The 20,577-nt window shown below is 36.8% G+C and overlaps 1 protein-coding gene across 1 annotated transcript in view; it reads right to left on the bottom strand.

Moving 5' to 3' along the window:
• Nucleotides 1-323: 323 nt before the first annotated feature.
• MFSD14B (major facilitator superfamily domain containing 14B) overlaps nucleotides 324-20,577 on the bottom strand; it is a 79,993-nt gene continuing 59,739 nt past the window's right edge. The window contains exons 5-13 of the mRNA XM_065878701.1: nucleotides 19,459-19,586; nucleotides 17,582-17,696; nucleotides 12,571-12,789; nucleotides 10,822-10,935; nucleotides 7,824-7,895; nucleotides 6,300-6,412; nucleotides 4,711-4,808; nucleotides 2,808-2,950; nucleotides 324-2,087 (exon numbers count right to left, since the gene is read on the bottom strand). Coding sequence (XP_065734773.1) covers nucleotides 1,836-2,087; nucleotides 2,808-2,950; nucleotides 4,711-4,808; nucleotides 6,300-6,412; nucleotides 7,824-7,895; nucleotides 10,822-10,935; nucleotides 12,571-12,789; nucleotides 17,582-17,696; nucleotides 19,459-19,586 — 1,254 coding nt within the window. The 3' untranslated portion in view covers nucleotides 324-1,835. The remainder of the gene's footprint in view (nucleotides 2,088-2,807; nucleotides 2,951-4,710; nucleotides 4,809-6,299; nucleotides 6,413-7,823; nucleotides 7,896-10,821; nucleotides 10,936-12,570; nucleotides 12,790-17,581; nucleotides 17,697-19,458; nucleotides 19,587-20,577) is intronic.

Below are 20,577 nucleotides of genomic sequence, written 5' to 3'. Positions count from 1 at the left end.
TATACCATATTTTCTTTATCCATTCATCCAACAATGGACACTTGGGTTGCTTCCACCTTTTGGTTGCTGTGAATGATGCTGCTAATAAACATGGGTGTACAAGTATGTTTGTATCCCTGCTTTAAAAAAAAAAAAAAAAAAGTTGTGATCTCTTTTTGAAGATCACAACTTTTTGAAGGGAGATTTTGAAATGAAACTTATTTTGAAAATACACATATCTTCTTCATTAGCTTAAAGACTAAAAACTTATTTCAGTTGAAAGTCACCCAAAGGAGAACGCAAAGATCAATGGTACTGTTCACTGTAAAGAAACACAAAAGACATAAAAGTATCCATTGCAAATTTATTATGCATTAGGAAGCTTAACTTAAAAACCAACAGCATAGTAAAAAGATATGTTATCTTTGTTCGCAGCAGAACAGGTTTCAAAATATATTTTCTTTTAAATGTATTCAGTCAGTACACAATCCTTTATAAAAGTTGTATATATTTTTTTCTGTCAATACCTTCATTACATTTATAAATACAAGATTTACATAGCACCCCATCAAAAAAAATTAAAACTCCTTATGAATATCTACATATATTTCATACCTATAAAACTTTCAAAGGAGTGCTGTGTTAAAGATGGGCCCTAGTTAATGGTCCACCTACTGGTGCAGGAAAACACATATAATCTAAAGTTTTCTTTGTCCATAAAACATCTCGAAAAATTAGCAAGACACTTATTTTGAAACTGAGCTTCTTAAACCATCATATTTTAGAAAGGAATTTACTGTGCATATTCCCATGAGATTCAAGTGGCAGATACATAGATGAAAATAAAGACTGACTGAAAACAAATGCCTACATAGAGCAGTTAAGGCAGGGGTGTGATGAATGAGAAACACTGAAAAGTAAGACACAGGAGATGTGGGTGGGAGCAAATATAGTAAGAATGCATTACATGAGTCTAAACTTGGATATAAACTCCACTGGTATCCAGTTACTAACTTTCATTCTCACCTAGGAATGTTTACATTGTTGAAAACTTTCTTACAAGCACCCTCCAATTTCTATGTTGCCACCAGAATGGCTGATGTATGTTTTTCTTCTGTAAAATCACCTTGGATCTAACCAAAACATTAGGCCCAGGAATCTGAATTGCTAGTTCTTCATGATTTAAATTTATTAAAAAAATTTCCTTCATCCGGTAAAGGTTATCACTAATCAATATTATTACTGTCCAGATGTGTATATGCTGAATTTCATTCTAGCCAAGAATAGGAAGTAGAGATAAGGAAAGGAGAGTAAGACTAGTTATTTGCTTGACCTTTGAACAAAGGCAATAGATCCCTGATACTGAGCAGCCACTCATAAACACCTATGGGCTAAACGGGCACAGTTCAGAGAAACAGGAGGGAAGAAAATATGGGATTCTTTATCTCAAATTTTGCCAGAGAAGGCAGTTGTCCTATAATCCTGCACCTTCTACTGAAAAGGACATGGTCACTCTTACTCTGGAGTTATTAAAGGAAAGTCATCCTTTCTACCAGAGATGACTTTTTCTGAGTTTCGAAGTGTGGACTCCAGATAACTTTGAGAGTTGCATATTATTTGCAGAAAAGTATTTCAATCCTTAACTTGTTCTAACATATAAAGAGAAAGAAACAGAATGGCAGAAAAGGAACAGGAGGAGAAAGGGGCGGGAGATGAGGGATGGAGGTGGTTACTTCTCAAACTCGGCCTGAAGCATGCCACTAGCATCTCCCCTCCAGCACCATGAAGTCTCCAGTGTGGTGTGGCTCCTCCATGGCTCTCAGAGATGGAGTCTACAGAATTCTAGTTTCTGCAGTTTATAGTTCAGTGCATTGATTCCCAGGCTCCTCGAAGGAAGAGAGCTCCCAGATGCTGCTGTCCTGCAGTAGTGGCTCAATGTCTTCATCACTGCCTCGTTCTATTGTGTTGGTCAGGCTGCCGCTGATGCTGTTGCTATGTTTTTTAATTCCACTGCCTTTACTGTATTCAGGGATGAATAAGGCAACCAGAAAAGACATAAGAACTATACATGCCCCAAATAAAAACGGTGGGCCTGGGATGACAGCTCCCTGATGGGTGTGGGAAACAAATGAAGATTTGGTTAGTCAAAATTAGTCCTGGACGACCCCAAAAAAGCACACCACTGAAAAGTGCGTTATTTTCTCATAAGCAAATGTTCATTAAGTGTCATAGCAAATTCTAACAGAGCCTGGCATCTGGAATATGATGGAGGGCAACTAATCACTGCTTTGTGCACCACTTTCCAACAGCTTAACCAAACTTTCCAACAGCTTAACCAAACATGTAAACATGTAAACATGTAAACAAGTTATTTATCTCTAATCCTGCCCTGTGACCTGAGATCATGAACTATGTACATGAACAGTAATTCCAATTTTGTATAGAAATCTATATTAAATATAGCTTGGAAGGAGGGAAGTAATAGCAAATAAATAGTAGAAAAAGCACTCTAGCTCAAATTCTAGCTGGAATTTTAGGTCATTTCATCTTTTATCTGGCCTGAGCTTCACCAGAGGACAGCATTCTGATCAGAATAATTATATAGGTGAAAACAGAATCTGAACAAAGTAAAGACAAATGTTTTACATAAGATATTACATCACTGAAATGATCCCTCCCTAGTCCCAGGAAGCAATGAACATAGCACTTACTACTGTCAAATACAATAGTATTATAAAAATAAGAACACTTTCCAAATTTAAGGTCAGAAGATTTTGCTATAATCAGACACAACTGCTATTGTAAACCTAGACTTATTACCAAATTACCTGCAGGGCAGCATTGTTAGAATTCAATTCCAGTTCCAACTCAGTCAGTTCCACGTGGAACATGTAGAATATGAAGCCATACAGGGCTGGCCCCAGGCCATTACACAGTCCTCTTATTCCAGTTATGATACCCTGGGCAACTCCTAAGTCAGAAAAAAGAGAAGGGAGCCAGTCTTCTCAGATAAGCGTCTCAAGACTGGAGACTTAACAGTACTTTCTTACTAATATGAAATACTGCTTCTGCTGGACTGAGTAGTCTGGGCTGTGGAAAGGAGATTTTAGGGACTTTACCCATGATATTTTCATTCATTGCACAAATGTTTCCTTGGTTTTCTATGTCCTTTTAATGTTGTCCTCACTCAATGATCTATAGGGTATGAAATGACAGTGATGTTTCTAAAATCCTTTTGAGGCTGAATTCCCTAACAGCAGATCTTCCTATAATCAGGGAATAATAAAAAAGTTTTAATATTCTCCATTTATAGGCAATTTACACTTTTCTGTGGATTGAGAGTTTCCTTTTCTACTCATTTAATGGCACTTTCACAATAAAAATCTGCCCTTTGCCTCTTGTATCCCTGCCCATGTGTGAGTCCACAGAGGTCCTGATGCTGTGTGCTCCCAGCACCTTCAGACAGATTCTGTTCCTCACAGTGACCTCCATACTCCAGGTCCATCTCCCTGTACACCTCTACTGAAAAATCCAAGTGCTAATTTCTAGATATCTCTGGTATCTAATGTGGCAGGTCAAAAATTAGCTTGAATCATGAGATGAATGTTTCTGTAAATCAAAAATGGTCAAATATAATTCAACCTAATACAGTGTGTTCTAATAAGTTTATATGCTAACATTTAGAAACATCTGTATTAATACATGTAAGCATAAAAAAAGTCAAAGAAAATTCATGCCCTGAGAGACAGGATAGTGTCTCTTAGATGCCAAGGCAATGCCCATCCTTCACAGATAGCTCATGCCTTTACTTCAAGCACAACACCTCCCCAAGGATGCAGTCAGCTAAGTTAATATAACCAGGGTAACACACAGAATTTGTGGTCTTCAAATGATACTGCTATATTTAAAATAGATAACCAACAAGGACCTACTGTTAAAAAAAAAAAAAAGATTAAAAAAAAAGTAGATATGAATAAGATGGCTAATTTCTGATGCAGAAAAATAGTTGCAATGAATAAACTAGCTTTTCCAATCTAGTTTTTTATTGAAACTTTAGAAATATCTCTAAGGCATTAAAATTTTTTTCTTCTAAAATTCACTACTTTCTGACTACAGTCAGGTAAGCCATTAAGTGATGGTGAAAGAAAAGGACTAATTTTGGCAGTAGGAACCGCTTGATAGGGAAGCCAGAGGCACAAGAAGGATGAAGTAAGCGTCTAGACAGAGTGCTACTCTACACAGTCATCTTAATTTTGTCTCTCACTCTGCATCCAATTATCAAGAACTACTCAATTTATTTTTCTTTATCCACTCAAAGAATCATTTCCTAAATTGAGTAATGGACTTTGAGTGATTCCAAATTAAAGAAATTTCAGTGATTAAATAAAGAACTCATTGTTTTACTAACTAGTCTGTTAAAATATGATTAAAGTCGATTAAAGTCTAGTAAATTCTAACGGTGACAAATAAAAGAGGAGTCAAAACTGAAAAGAGAAAATGGATAGTTGTCTTAGTATTCTGACCTGCTGAGTCCAGATTTCAAAAATATGATCAAAGATCAAAGTAGGAAGGAAAACAGAATTTTCCTATTTGCCAAAGTAAATAGGTATGATTGTTGAGCAGGGACCACATGGCTGTAACCTCTTGCTTTGTTGATGTGAAGAGAGGTTCAGAGTTGCTCATGCTTATGGCAGGTACGTCTCCGTTGAAGGAGGAAAACAGTGACCTCACCTTGCTGATCTGACTCTGCATTCCGAGAGACGAGGGCACTGACTGCTGGAAATGTGATGCTGGACATGGCGGCCACGGTCCCTGCTGCCCACATCATCCTGCAATGACAGGACAGGCTGCGGTCAGGGAGCAGGCCAGCCCCAATGAGCTTGCTGTTCAGAGTACAATCAATGGCAAAAGCACTAAATGCTTTCTGTTTTCTTGTGTTAAGTTGCATTTATTTTATTCCTCTTTAAAAATGGATTTTTTTTTTAACCTAGAAGGTTATGCATCTGTTTATACTGATCACTTCACGGGCTGGGAAAGTTTCATTTCTTTATTTTACCTCTGTCAAATCTGTTCTTCTTCCTAGTTTCCCTATTACCGTATTTAGATGCAAGCTCAATGAAATACAAAAGGATTTCTTGTTCCTATAAATACCACATTTTCACTACGAATTTTCCACTGTTTTCTTTGTACTTCTCAAAGGCTCACACCTCCATACTGTCTTTGAGCTGCTCAGTTTTCTACCCCTCAATAAAGTGTTGTGTGTCACCTACAGAAAAAGTTGGTGGCACATAACACTTCAGAGACCTGAAGTTCAGGATGACATCCTGCAGACTTCCAAGTGTGCTTCCTTTAGACCTTTGTTTTTTTCTCAATGAAAGGGACCTACATGTGTGTCAGTATTAGGCGTTGAGTGTGAGCAAAGTGAGACCCCAACTGGGCTTAAAACCTGCTTGGCCAGACTCTCTTGGGGATGACATGCACGTCCTTACTTAAAAGGAAAAACCCTTTAGGTCGACAGAATCTTTCTAAGGTAGCATGAGTTTGACTGAATCAGCTACTGAACCAAAGTTCATGGGACTGAAATTAAGATTTCCAAGAACAAAAAGAATCAACCACTGATCACCTAAAGCATTTCGAGTTCTTCTAAATTGTGTCATCCATTTATGACTGCAAAATGGGGACCAACTCAAATATCTAAAACGGAGATATGGACTCTAGTATTTGGTAGCCAAGCACATAGGGAAACTTGCCACACAACAAAATAGCACTCAAATTTCTTTTTATTTCTTCTTATTCCACAGGGCTTAATTTGACCTTCCTTCCTCTTAATGGGAATCTAATACATTAGGAGTAATAACTGATCAGGATATACAAGATTCTGGAGGAGATCTCAGTGTTCATCTAACTCATATGCTTTGTATTATAAAGGTTATGTCACTGTCCAAAGTCACTCAGCTAATGATAGTAATAAATCCCACCATAATCAGTCATTTTTCCTTGTCTTCTTGTTTTGTTTTTGCCTATAATGTGTTGTCTCCAAAAATTGACAAATGTGTTTAAAAATTAGGCATAAAACTTTTTTTGGAGGGTTGGAAGAAGTAACAACTCACTGAAAGCCTGCTGAGGTGAAGGCAATCTATCCAAATAATCCTAAATTACCAGCTCTACCCTTCCCCAAATTAAGTCTAAACAGTTTTTGAAATGTTGAATACACTATGCCAGTAAAATAAGTCCTGCTTCCTTCACATCACACTCAACTAATTCGAGCTCCTCTAAAAGATACATCTATTAGTTCATAAGAATCTATGGGAGAGGCTTACCATGCCTGAGATCCAAAACCGTACCAGGCTAACTGGAACATCTGAAAACCCAAACCAAGGAGAACGGTGTTCTTATTTCCCAATGACCTCATCAAGATGGTAAGAAAGACCGTCTGCAAAGCAAAGGGGATAATCCTGAGTAATCATATGAACACAAGCACAAGATCTGATGCAAGTTCTGTGGGGAAGCCCATTAATGGTGACCAAGAATCTCAAAATGGCAGACCACCTGACCTAAGACCTTGGAGGCCGTGCAGTACTGATGTAGCTCAAAAGGGGTGAAACTTCGGGGCCTTTCCAGACTAACCTGGGCTCAGGGCCTTCGGCCTCCTCCCCAGAAACCTGTTTATCTGGTGCTTATCACGTCCCAAAAGGTCATCACAGCTGTTCAACAGTTACTGTGATTGAGAAGAAAATGCCTCTGTCTCTTTGGAGAAATGCCAATAATTTAACCACCAGTGAATAGCAAACCCCTGATGAACATTTACAGAGTATGTGGGATTTTGGTGGGGGTTAACAGTTTCACAAAGTTGGACTGATACAAATGTGATTTTAACAAATATATACTCTACTAAAAACTTAGGTGATATAGCCTGAAAAGGCATAGGATAAAAGGTGAATCTGGGCTAACTGACTAACCAGAGTTAATATAAAAATCATAAGCAACTTGAAAGTTTAACATAATTTACATTTGCTGATACAGTTAAAAAAAATAAAAGACCCTTGGTTTGATGCATTCCTATAAGCCTTGTCAATTCTAATATTTGGGCAAAGCAGTTTTGCAGGCTTCTCATTTCTCTTTGAAAGAGTTATCACAGAAGAATGCTCCACCTGGCCTACCATGCTTTAAAAGCAGCATATAGCTGTTCCAGGAAAATAGCCTCATAATAGTCCCATATGATATAGTGAATGCACCTAAGCATATCAATGAATTAATTTAAAGCACATATGCCCTGTCTTTTGTGGTCCTATAATAGATGGGGAAACGTTTAATAAATACTCTTTACTCATTACATATATCCTAACATACTGACTTACCACCATTTCTTCAGTCCTGGGGATACCAAGGATTGTAATAGTTACAAAATTTCATTTCTGCTTTTCACCTTCATTACTTTTCAATATTAAAATAATATTGAAACATTTTTCTGGTTAATTTTGCAATACTGGAGTTAGATTGTGGCTGGTGGTTGTAAAAGCAAATTTCTATTTGCTGAATTGATCCATTAGAGGTAACAACACATGCTCTACAAAGTATTGAAAAGTTGTGTTAAATTCCTCCTAAATCATAACCTTAAGGTTCTATTAAAAATGGAATAACTCTATGGTCTGTATTCATTGTCAGTTTACTGGGTTTGATATTGTACCACAGGACACAAGATGTTGCCATGGCAGAGGAGGAGGGGAACTGAGGTAGTGGTGCAGGAGATCTCCATGAATATTTCTTTGCAGCTTCCTATGAATCTACAGTTACTTCAGATTAAAAACACTAAAAAAAAAAAGGATGAGTAAAATAACACTCACCTGAGCCACAATAGAAAGAATTCCTACCATAGCTATGAATGCTGCAATTTTAACAGATCCAAAACCTATGACCTGTGGAAATGAAAACACTTTGTAATACAGATATTATAAAAATAAGGAATGTTATGTTCCATTAAAGCCATAGAATAAAATAGTTGAGGAAAGTTCATAAAACCTTGACAATGGCAAATTAGGCAGTGCTCAAAGTTGAACCTATTTAACCAATAATTTATATCTAAATCTGTCATAAGAAATCATTATAAGTGGCACAACTTAATTTAACAAATATTAAGTATTAAGATAATATTTTCTATTGTAGGCCTACCTATTTTTTTCATATCCATCCCCATCTGCAACCCACCAAGAGACAAACATAACATTATCAAGCGTTGGAGAGAACATGAAGAAAATGATTCGATTTTTGATGCTGCCAACACAGAGTATGCTCACTGGCAAAGTCAGTGGCTCTCAACTTTGGCTGCACATTAAAATCATGTGAGCAACAGAGAAGGGGAGAAGAGAAGAAGGGAGAGAGGAGAAATGAGATGCTGGAATCCACTTGAGACCAATTAAATCAGACTCTCTGGGCCCAGACACAGGTATGTTTTAAAAAGCTTCCATGGTGATTCTAATTCTAATGAGCAGCCAAAGTTAGCTGGTAATGATTTCTAAGCCTCTTAACCTTAACAGCAGCTCCGAAATGCCTACTAAAACTTTTAAGTTTTATATATCAAGTTTTTATTTGCCCTATCTATTGAAACTTTATAAAATTCCAAAAAAAGCTTTAAAAATTATTGTATACAATCTTCACATTTCATAAATGACCGTCTTGCTTCAAGTTACACAACTAGCTAATAAAAAGGGTTAGAGCTAGAACCTCTGGTTCCCAAACCAGTGCTGCTGACATTAATAATATCCTATTACTCTCTAATCAAATGCAATTTTTAAAAATTGGAATCTATTTCTCAGTCTAATTTGTAAATATATATATATATTTTAATTGAAGTATTGTTGATTTAAAATGCATCAGTTTCTGCTATACAGCAAAGTGACTCAGTTATGCATAATATACATTCTCTTTTATATTCTTTTCCATTACGGTTTATCCCAGGACACTGAATATATAGTTCTTTGTGCTATACAGTAGGACCCTGTTGTCCATCCATTCTATATGTAATAGTTTGCATCTACTAACCCCAAACTCCCAGTCCATCCTTCCCCACACCCCCCGTAAATATACTTTTTAAAACAGCTTTATTGAGACAGAATTAAAATACCATACAATTAACCCATTACAAGTGTACAATTCAATGGTTTTAGTTTTATATTCACAGAGTTGGGAATTATCACCATGATCAATTTTAAAAGCTCTTATCACTCCTCAAAGAAACATCATAACCCCTTAGGATTCCCATTCCCCCAGCCTACTCTACCACCTAGCCAGTAATCTACTTTCTATCTCTATGGACTTATTTATTCTGAGCATTTCATACAAATGGAATCATACTATATATGGTCTGGCTTCTTTCACTTATAATGTTTTCAAAGTTCACCCATGTTGTAGTGTGTATCAGTGCTTCATTGCTTTTTACTGCCAAATAATAACATTCCATTGTATAGATACTTCACATTTGTTGATCCATTTCATCAGTTAATAGGCATATGGGTTGTTTCTACTTTTTGGCTACTATGAATAATAATTTGTGTAAGAGTTTTTGTATAGGTATATGTTTTCAATTCTCTTGGCTATATACCTAGAAATAGATTTGCTGGGAACTCTATGTTGAACACTTTGAAAAGGAGACATGTTTTTTCACTTTCTTCCTTGGACTTTCCCATTTTTCCTACATTATTTTCTATATTAAATGCAAATTTAATGTAATTTAATATATGCATATATAATTTTCTACATTAACCACACTATCTCACCACTCTTCCGTCCGAATCTCCAGCATCCACCCACCATAATGAGCAAAGCAAAAATAAAACTGCTTGAAAAAAGTTTTACTTAAACGTGCCACCATATAAAATATTATAGTCTCATACTCTCAGGAAAACTATGAGAATGGAGAATTTAACAAATTTTATTTAAAAATATCTCTAAAAAATAGAGGAATTTATCTTAGGAGGAGGCTTGCTCTGACAAAGTGGAGTAAACCATTAGGAGGAGGACTTCTAGTGAAATCAGTAAAAGACCAAGACAGGATTGCAATGGAAGGCAACTCAGGTCTTAGCAATCCCAGAGACCTAAAACAACAGTTGGAAAAGGGAACTTTTTTTTTTAATTGCTGTAAGTCAATTGCCTTTTGGGGAGGACAAAGTATAATTTTTTTTTGTGCGGTACGCGGGCCTCTCACTGTTGTGGCCTGTCCCGTTGTGGAGCACAGGCTCCGGACGCGCAGGCTCAGCGGCCATGGCTCACGGGCCCAGCCGCTCCGCGGCATGTGGGATCTTCCCAGACCGGGGCACGAACCCGCGTCCCCTGCATCGGCAGGCGGACTCTCAACCACTGCGCCACCAGGGAAGCCCAAAGTGTAAATTTTTAAAGAGAAAAATCAGAAGGGAGAAAAGATTATTTTGGTTATTGTTTGTGAGCCACCTTGAAGTCTACAGTGGTGTTGAGCTATGGCCTACTACAGATGGCTAAGCAAGCTGGCTGTGATCAGACCCAGGGGTCAGGGCACTTCTGAAATAAACTTTACCTCTCTGTGAAATTTAATGGGTATTATTAAAGATTTAATAAATTTTGTTTTTACTAATTCTCTTTCTGTATAACTCTCAAAGAAATTTTTTCCACAGTAAACATTTTATTGTGTTTTTAAAATTACTGCACTAAAGGTCTCCTGACTACTAATTATATGTCAGCACCTACATTTATAACTAGAAGCAAGTTAACACATTTTTTTTCTCTACAGTGTTTTCCCACAAAATACCTCTAGCCAGATCCCAATCTCTGGTTTTCCTCATGTTCAAAAGCTACTAGGCACTCACTACTCACCTGCCTGAGATAGAGGAAAAAACTTGAATACTGTCCAGCCTCAGGAAGGTATGAAAGAAAAACGGTGATACAGATTAGTAAGACGGTAGAATCTTTTCCAACTTTCTTCAGGGACTAGGAATAAGCAGAAACAGAAACATATAAAAAGCAAATAGATACTGATGTCACTGATATTCTGGGATATTGGCTGTACTGTTTTGATCTATTAAGGTGGATAACAAAAGATGAATGGATTATAAAAGGAATTGAGCCTTAACATTAAAACATTAAATCTTAAACACCATCTCTTTAAGGAGGTTACAAGTCCTAATTTCAGAGGTATGTTTCAAATATTACAGCTTTCTCTCTTTGTTAACAATATTGGTTCACATCCTGAAACAGACCCTGAATGTCCTATGAACAGACCCTGAAAAAACACTGCTCCAGAACCTTTTAAGAAAATCTCATCTCTCTTTCATTCATAATACAACTCCTTTAAAGCCATAAACAGTACAGTGTTTTCATTATACATAAATTTACTCTGTATTTTTAAATGTTAGCATTAAATTTGCCTTTAAAATTGGTAGACGAAAAAGTATGCTCCAGCCATGGGGTCAGTGACGACAAGATTCTCTGACCAGTAACAACTTTTTGAATGTTACAACCTTGTCCAAAATCCTATACTCCTCTCTACACAGGATATTTGAGTAGACCAAAAGGTGCACCAAAAGTTGTCTACAGAGTGTAGAGTTCTGCAGTGCATTCTAGGTGATCGTAACTGTAACCTTCATATAATTAAAAGCAAAAGTAGCTAATGTCTATTGGGACCTTGCTATATACCAGACACTAGACTGGTTAATTTATATACATTCACTGCAATCCTCATAACAGCCCTGAAAAGTAAGCCACAATAGTTCCACTTCACAGAGGAATTTCTCTGTGTAGCTTGACAAGGTGGGAGGTCTGACTGGCTCCACTCCTGGTTTCCTTTTCTCCACACCTATTTCTTGATATCTGACATTACAGCACAAACAGAATGAGCAGGGTCCCCAGGTCATACAATGAGGGAGCTTTTTAGAAAAGAATTTCTCATGAGTTAGTTTTTTTATATGTATTTTTCCTAAAAGGTAAACTTAAGGGAAGAATGCAAATATCAAATCTCTGGTTATATTTTTCCGCACATATTTTCTTCAAGAACAATTTCAAACCAGAGAAGGTGGGGAGAGAAGATTCTTCTCAGTACTTTTTCTAGTTGTTAATGGGATTCCCCCATGACAAAAGAGAAAACAAAGACTCTATTCAATCAGCAAAAGACAAGTTCAAAGCCTCTGTTCAACATGGGTGTATATTAACAACTTAGATAATAACTACTTTAGTCGGTCCAAATGCATTTAACCTTTTTGAATTGAAGTGAATCGAAACAACCGCTTCAAATGGCCACTTTCATTTATTTTGTTAAAAGAAGGATGAAAACAACTATGCAAAAAGAAAAAAAACCTTCCTTCCCAAGTCTTCATCAGGGATAAACTGGACATTTCTTGTCTCTTCCCACAGGATAACCACGTTTGACTTAAGAAGTAGCAATTCTATATATTCCTTGGTATACAGTCTACCTCAGTCCCTTACTTGCAAATACATTTTTTCTGTTTTTACTGGAGAAAAAAAATAGATCAACAACTGCTAGGATGCTTGAGGCTGCAGGAATGTTCTTTTATTTGCATGGCTTAGAAAGATATTTAGGAAAGTAAATGTTTTCATGTTTTTATTTACCGCAAAAGGGTCTGCTTGTTTCCAAGAAATCTGAGCTCCCCAGGAAAGAGGTCTCATTTTCTCTGGCAAAGATTCTGGAACAGCCAATAAGATGAAGCAGATGTCCAGAAGAGCCACCACTGTGGCCACCAGCACAACAAGGCTGTCTCCATAACTGGCGGACAGGTATGCTCCAATGGCTGGGCTGCTGACCAGACTGGCTGCAAATGTGGCTGAGACCTATGGAAAAAGCACACTCTCACCCAGGGTCCCATCTGCTGCAGGTGCACAGCTATATTCCTGTTCTCATCCAGGTTCCCACAGGTACATACCTAAAGCCATCCATCCCTGGCTTTAAAAAGACAAAAGGATTGTGTTGCACACAACTTTTAAGAATGAAAAAGAATGAAAGTAATTTTGTTTTAAGGACTTGTTCATAAGCTATTAACTAAGTGGAGTTATTCTAGAAAGCTACAAGAATACAAAATAATGATTTGTTAGAAATAAAAATTGTAAAACCTTCCCCATAAATAAAATATACATGTTTTAATCTTCTTTATTTGGGGAATGGGGATGTAGAGAAAAAGGTATGAAATAAATTTCTGCAGGGTTGATGATAAAATCTACAAATTACTCAGAGACTAGGCTTGATTTCATCTTCCAAAAACATGTACTGTTTCACCATTTCATTAGCACTGAGAGGGGGAAAAATCTCTGGTAATCTTAGAAAAAGCTATAACAACAACAAAAAATCCAAAAAGATTTGTTGAGGGAGATGTCAAAGCTTTTTAAATGGAGAAATCCCCAAGCTAGGGACTTTTGTCATGCTGTCATCCCCAACCTCCATGTAATACCAGAAACCACTGACTCAACTGATCACCCTTGCAACTTGAATCCATGTGAAGCTTCTTCACACTGCTTTCCTACAAGCACGTAGAAAGCTCCCTTTATTCTGAAATGTAATCTGAATGTTCAGAAGCTTAAATGGGCAGTCTCCAAATTATAACCAGACTGAGTGTCAAAAGCACATTTATAATAAGTTGGTTATTTAAACTTCTAATGGATTTTAACAGAAACTACAGAAATCATTATCTATGATTGAAATTATGACTCCTGGGTAGCCAATAACATTTTTTCTTCATCTATCACCCCCCAACTGAATGTGATAATACAACGTATTGGAAATTAGTATTATACTAAAAATATTATAAAAGCCAAAAGTAAAAAAATTTCTGGAGAAAAAAAGGGAATATAGAGAATTCTAATTTGGGGAACAGGAATTCCCTGGTTCAATATTTATTGAGCATCTACTATGTGCCAGATAAATAAGAAGACAGAGCTCCTGCCCTTCAGGGTTTTTCATTTTATTTAAGAAGATCAAGACAATCATGTAACTTTATATTATAAATTGCAATGACATGCAAACAGCTATGTGAGCGCTCCTGCAGCATCCTCACGTGCTACGGAAGCACTGCTGCAGGGTCCTCAGGTGCTAATACTAACAACATCATACCTGCACAAAATGGGTCATTCATTCATTTATTCATAACAGTTTTCCACTACTTAATCCTTATCAAATTACTGTATGTAAATTGAGAAGATATTCTACAACTCAATGTACAAATAAAGAAACAATATATGTCTTAAGTTCACATAGATGAGCAAGAACTGGAAGCCATTTTCCAATTTCTCAAATTAATCTTTCTCACTAAAATGCACAGTCAGACTTAGACCTAAATTTCAGCTAAAACTGCTTCTATAATTCCACAGCATTCCAAGTGTAAAGAATCTAAAGATCATGGAGTATACAGAAGAAAACACTCAATCATTTATTTTGTTATTTGTCAAAGACATTTCTAATTCTATCATAATTCTATTCTAGCCAATTGGACATTTTCTAAGATAAAGACTGTTCAATAACTCAAGATTTGGTCATTAAGAACAATGGAACTGGGCTTCCCTGGTGGCGCAGTGGTTGAGAGTCCACCTGCCGATGCAGGGGACACGGGTTCGTGCCCCGGTCCAGGAGGATCCCACATGCCGCGGAGCGGCTGGGCCCATGAGCCATGGCCACTGAGCCTGCATGTCCAGAGCCTGTGCTCCGCAACAGGAGAGACCACAACAGTGAGAGGCCCACATACCGCAAAAAAAAAAGAACAATGGAATTAAATTATTATCTATGTAACAATAATTTAATATATAAGAATACACGATACATCAGTTTTGAATAGAAAATGACTGCCTTCTTTACTAAGCTCCCCACAAATTTGAAGGGGATACAGTAACTACTTCAGATATAAACAAGAGGGATAAAGAATGATTGATTATGAGATTAATGCTCATTATCAATAAATGATGCACTCCAAACCATGGTAAACTTTTAAATTCATCTTTCCCATCCATGTGATGTATCCTGCAACACTGCTCTAAGGGAGAAGTGCTCTATTTTCTGGTATTTCCATAATTCAAACATTTGTACACTGCCATGGAGAAATTACCAAAGGCAGAAATCTTAATGAGAATCTTTAAGTCTTGCAAACCATGAAAAAGACATGAGCATTATTATTTACAAGTCTATGTATCTGAAGACCTGAAAGCTTCATAACTTGATTTAGATGGTACCGCAAGGCAAATGCTCTCAGACACAGAGGGGCAGGCCTATCCCCTCCTCCTAACACAGCCCAATTTGTTTAGGTCCTACAGTGCTCAGGATTTCCTCCTCCCATCTCTCTGTCTACTAATGCCCACCTATAATACCCTAATCTTCCTCCCTCCATTCCCTTAGTGGTCCATTGAAGCAGGTATAACACTTAAAGATCAGTTTAATTTCTTCCAAGTATGCAAAAAGTAAAACATAATTATTATATACATGTAGTAATAGTGAGAAACAATAGGAATTTAGTGGGAAAAAATCTGTTATTAAAATATTTAATAATGAATACTCTGAGAGCCAATTTAATCATGTGGAATATGGAAATGAAAATAAAAAGGTTAGTCACCAAATTTCAAATATCAGAAGGGGACAGGGAGCAGCAGTGGTTTCCTAATTGTTTTATTTGATTAGTTACATTGCTCAATAAATATTTGTTGAATGAGTTTCTGAGAATCTATGGCCCCATGAAATTCTATGTAAAATGTTGCATCTTTCTTAAAACTTAAAGCAGCCTACTTGCTTAGTTTGTGTATTTATCTAAAATCCCTCTTTAACACTCAATACGACAGCGGTGAGTAAATCTAAAGGATGACTTCACCACAACAGTCTCTCAATGAGCATTAACTTAAATTCATTATTGCAGCCATTGAAAGAAAATACCACTTTTCTTTGTTTACTGGAGGAGTTTCAGTAAGGAAGATATACATATATATTCTTTAACAGATCTCAAAATGCTTCTTAGAATTTCAGCTAGACTTGATTGACAATCCTATAATTAACTGGCAATAAATCCTCCTATATCTGTAAGGTAGCCTGCAAGCTTTTTTTCTTTTACTTTTTTCAGGTTTGTCATCTCAACATCTGACATGTAGAGGTAAATGTAAAGGTTAGCCACTGGCCAAATCCTGGGTCCTGTGACCAAGTCCAGGAAGCCTTACATGCTGGCTGAGGGCACACTTCAGTAGGGCGCTCCTCTCACTAACTTCTCTCAACATACCTACGAACAGCCATTATTATAATTGCCATTTTACAGATGAAGAACTGAGCTGGAGACAGGGGAACTAAGTCATGATCACTTTGGTTCCAGAACTCTCTCTCTCTCTGAAATCTTTCCTAAGTACGACTGCTTTGCACAACAGCTTCATGAGGGTGGAGAGAAGAGCACACTGCACACTGAAGGGGAGCAGAATAAGCCACCCCAAAATGTGCCACTTTGGCATGTAGATTGTTTTTAGCTGAAGGCAATTAAGACCCAGGAGACTCAGGAAAAGCTTTTTACCTTTCCCTTAACAGACTAAAAGAATTTAGACAGGAGGCCTATGCCAGGAAGAGAGCAAATAGTAAAGATAACTTTTTATATCAGACTTATCTGCATGGAATGGCAAACATTTGTTTACCAGATATTTGCTCTCATCTTCCTGTGAATTGTCTTCCTTCCCTTTGAAGCCCCAGACCCCTACCCTCTTTCTCCTTAGCTCAGGATGGTATATAAGCCTCAATTGCCTGACTTTCCTTGAGTATCTCACATCTTTGTGGGACTCCCATACAAATGAAATTAAATTTGTTTTTCTCCTGTTAATCTGTCTTACGTCAATTTAATTATTATGCTGGCCAAAGAACCTAAAAGGGAAGAAGGGAACATTTTTCCTGTCCACACCCAATTACCCCAAGAGGTTCACACACTGAACACATACCCACAAATGCTCGCCTGTCATCTTTTCCCCTTGAACCACTTAAGTAATTTTCAGAGTTGTGACACTCTGACCTAAATGGCTTCAGCCTGCCATCTTCTACAGGTCTTTCTTCTCCTATGTAACCACAGTGCCGTTATCTTGCCTAAGAAAATTAGAAATGATTGTCAATTACCCAAAAAAGTTCTCCTATAACTTTTGTTTTACACTCAGCAATTATTTGCTGAATGAATGTAGTCCTTTTCCTGTAGTACCATGTCCCAAATAAGTGCCTGAGTCACACAACTAGCAATACAGTAACAATGGATTAACATGGCTGAGGTTTTATCACCTCTCCAATTCTAATTAGGTACACAGAGACCTATGATCCTAGCACTTGTTTACTGTCATGTTTCCTCAAGAGATTAGCTAACAAGAAACAAATCAAACCAACTTTAAAAAAACTTTGCAACTGACAACTCAACACATCCTGCCAATCTTCCAACACTAAAACCAGAAAATAAATTACTAGCAATTTCTATCTTGCTATTTTTAACTTCTCATAAGTCTCCTTTTTCATTTCAATTGCTTTGGATTTTCTTTTACATAAGTCAATATTTAACACTATTTTAATAAAATCTCACTTTCCAGTGAATTTTTAGTAGAATGTCCATTATTTCTCTGATTAAAAAACAATCTATTATCTTACCCATCCATAAGCAGTACTTCGCTCATGCTCCTGAGTAACATCAGCTACATAGGCAAATATCACAGAGAACGTGACTGAGAAGACTCCAGACATGGAAATCATTGCAAAATACCACCTATAAAAAGATTATTTTAAACACCCATGAGAGAAGTAGTGTATACACACTTTTATAACCAAAGCCAAAGATATCATGTAAAGACTATAAACCAACAAATAAATTTAAAAAATACATGTATATTTAAAGATATAGAGGACAACTAATAAAATTATAATCTAGATGGAGAGGAAGGAGAAACATACTAATTTTGTCATTGTTCAAGGGGTTTCAGTAAATGCAGTTTAAAAAAATGAAAGAGTGAGGGTATGCAGTAAAGTTATACTTTTAAAGGTAGCCAGAACAGAAATTAAAAATTTCTAAACTTCCTAGCTTTAGCTAAGAATAATACATATACACAAAAGCAGGAAGCATTTAAAAAATTAATGTAATTAAGACAAAAAAATTCTATCATATGCATAGATGCTTAAAAAATCTAGTTAAAATATTAGCAAACGGAATCTCACAGAACAAAAAGTAGGGTTTAATCCTAGGAGGTAAGGATGTTTCAATATTAGAAGTCTACTAATATGCTTCATCATGCTGGTAGATCTAAGAAGAAAATTCAAATGATCTCCACTGATGCAAAAGGCATCAAATAAAATTTGACATTCAACCTTGATTTTAAAAAAGAAAATCTCTAAATAAAATAGGAACAAGTATTTTTAAACCCAAAAGGCAGCTTAATACTCAATGATGAAACATTATATTTCCTTCATATATATGAGGTAGATAGGTCCTAGATAGGTCCATAATCATTACTTTTATTTAACATTATTCATTAGTCTACACATGTAGCAGAAGCAGCAGCATGAAAACTGGAAGAGAAGAGGTAAAATCATTTAAAGATCTGAAGAAAATAATTTTAAGGTATTGAGAGGACATTAAAAAAAAACCCTAATTCATCAGAAAAGCATGACTTGTTCTTGGACAGAAAGACTCAATACCAAAAAGTATTTTATAAAAATTTATCTGGTAGGAAATAAAATGATTCATTATAGATAGCCAACACATTTGGAACATGACAAATGTTGACCTAAAATTTCTATCAAATAATCAAATGAGAGTATTTTCACATGAGCACCCCCCTCCGAAACTATTAATTGAATTTTTTAAAAAAACCCAAAAAACTGAAACACAAAAACCCTCCATTCTAAAGTATGTTCTTCACATAGGAATAGCATCTCAGCAACAGGAATTGTGGCCAAAATACCATCCTCTGTACTCCAGAAAAACTAAGTTACTGCTCAGGTGCAAATTCCAACCCATTTTTATTAACTAAATAGCCTTGGTTACATGCTAACTATTCTCTCCTTATTTATCATGAAAAAATGAGATCAAATTAAAATTCACATTATGATTTAGAATAAGTTATTGGTCTTAATACAGTACACACAAAAGTGACTCCTGCCTTTTGATATAAACTATGTTCATGTCAGTGCCCTAGAGCAATGAGCTGACAAAAACAACACATTTTCAAAGTCAAATGAGCCACAACTGAGTGAGTACAGGGATTGTCTGTTCCCTCCTAGGACCTAATCTTGTAACGTACCTCATGGCAACAATAGCTGCCCTTAGAGACATCTTTTCTTTCTATTTCTTCACCTAAGTGAAGAACTTAAGTGGGCATGATGGCAACTGCCTACTAGCTTTCAGTATTACCGAAGAGTTCAAATGAAAACACAGGTACAACTGTTTTGCAAAGGTTAAAAAGCACACTGCAGGTGTACTGTCCACATGTGACCCAAAACAGACAGTCATGATGGAGGACCTAGCCACTCACCATGGACTAATCCTCATCAGTGGAATTGGGAAGCAGGTGAAGAAGACGGTGCCGAGGAGAAAGGGCTTCCTTCCCCACACATCAGACAGCGCACCTATGAGTGGGGCGCTCAGAAAAGAGAGCAGGCCCTGGAGAAAAAGCAGAAGCAAAGGTGAGATTTATAATGTGATCCCCCAACTACTTGTAATTCTTATTTTCTAAATGTATTTCTAAATGCTCCAATTCATTTCAGTGGCTCCAAAACAGAGTAATTTGAAACATTAAATATAACCTGTCATTAAAAAAAACAAACTAACAAAATTTTTAAGCGTGCTGTTTGAGAGGGGAAGAAAGGGTTAAGAGCTTATTTTCTGGGAGAAACTGGAAAAGAGAGGTGATGTAAAATATATACACCCACAGTTGGCCCATAACGTGAACACACACCAAGTGTATGGAAAGGAGCCAGACACTTAATTCATTTTAATAAATATGTATACCATATCTATCACGTGCAAAGCTCTGAATTAACTGAAGTGAAGACACTCAAATGAATACACACCTTCTGCTGTCAAAGGGATAAACTAATAGGGATAGCAGGATAAGTATGCATATACTAAATGTCCATAAGAAAAGCAAATTTTCTTGCCATCAAATTTAAAGTTCCATTTGCCTGGTGAACTTAGGACAGAGATAATGCAAGTTGCATAAGATTTGAAAAAAGAGTTGAGGCTAAGGGGAAGCAAGAACACCACACATAAGCAAAGGAAGAAACTCACATTTACCACTTCCTCACAATTTGCCAGTCACTCTGCCTGCTGGCCACTTCCATATCTATTTCCTTTTTGAAATCAGGGCCCTTTGAGGTGGCCACAGGCTTGCCTCTCAGACCCTGTTGGTGCTATCATCCTCCCTTTACATGCTCTGTCTGCACACATGGCCACCACCACCTACATTATGAACAGCTTTGCAATATTTCTTCTGAGCTCTGTGCCTACAGCCAAATGGACTTCCCTATTTCGACATTTAACATGCACACTGTTCCCTATAAACCTGACCAAACACCCACACTTCCCATCTTTGCTAAGAAGCTGTCCAAAGCTTTCCCATCATCCCTCCACTCCCCAAGGCGATTTTTCAGAC

Source organism: Phocoena phocoena, chromosome 6 (genome assembly GCF_963924675.1).
Source record: "Phocoena phocoena chromosome 6, mPhoPho1.1, whole genome shotgun sequence".
Taxonomy (NCBI): domain Eukaryota; kingdom Metazoa; phylum Chordata; class Mammalia; order Artiodactyla; family Phocoenidae; genus Phocoena; species Phocoena phocoena.
The sequence above is the reverse complement of the archived record's forward strand: the minus strand, read 5'-3'. Positions and strand labels throughout refer to the sequence as shown.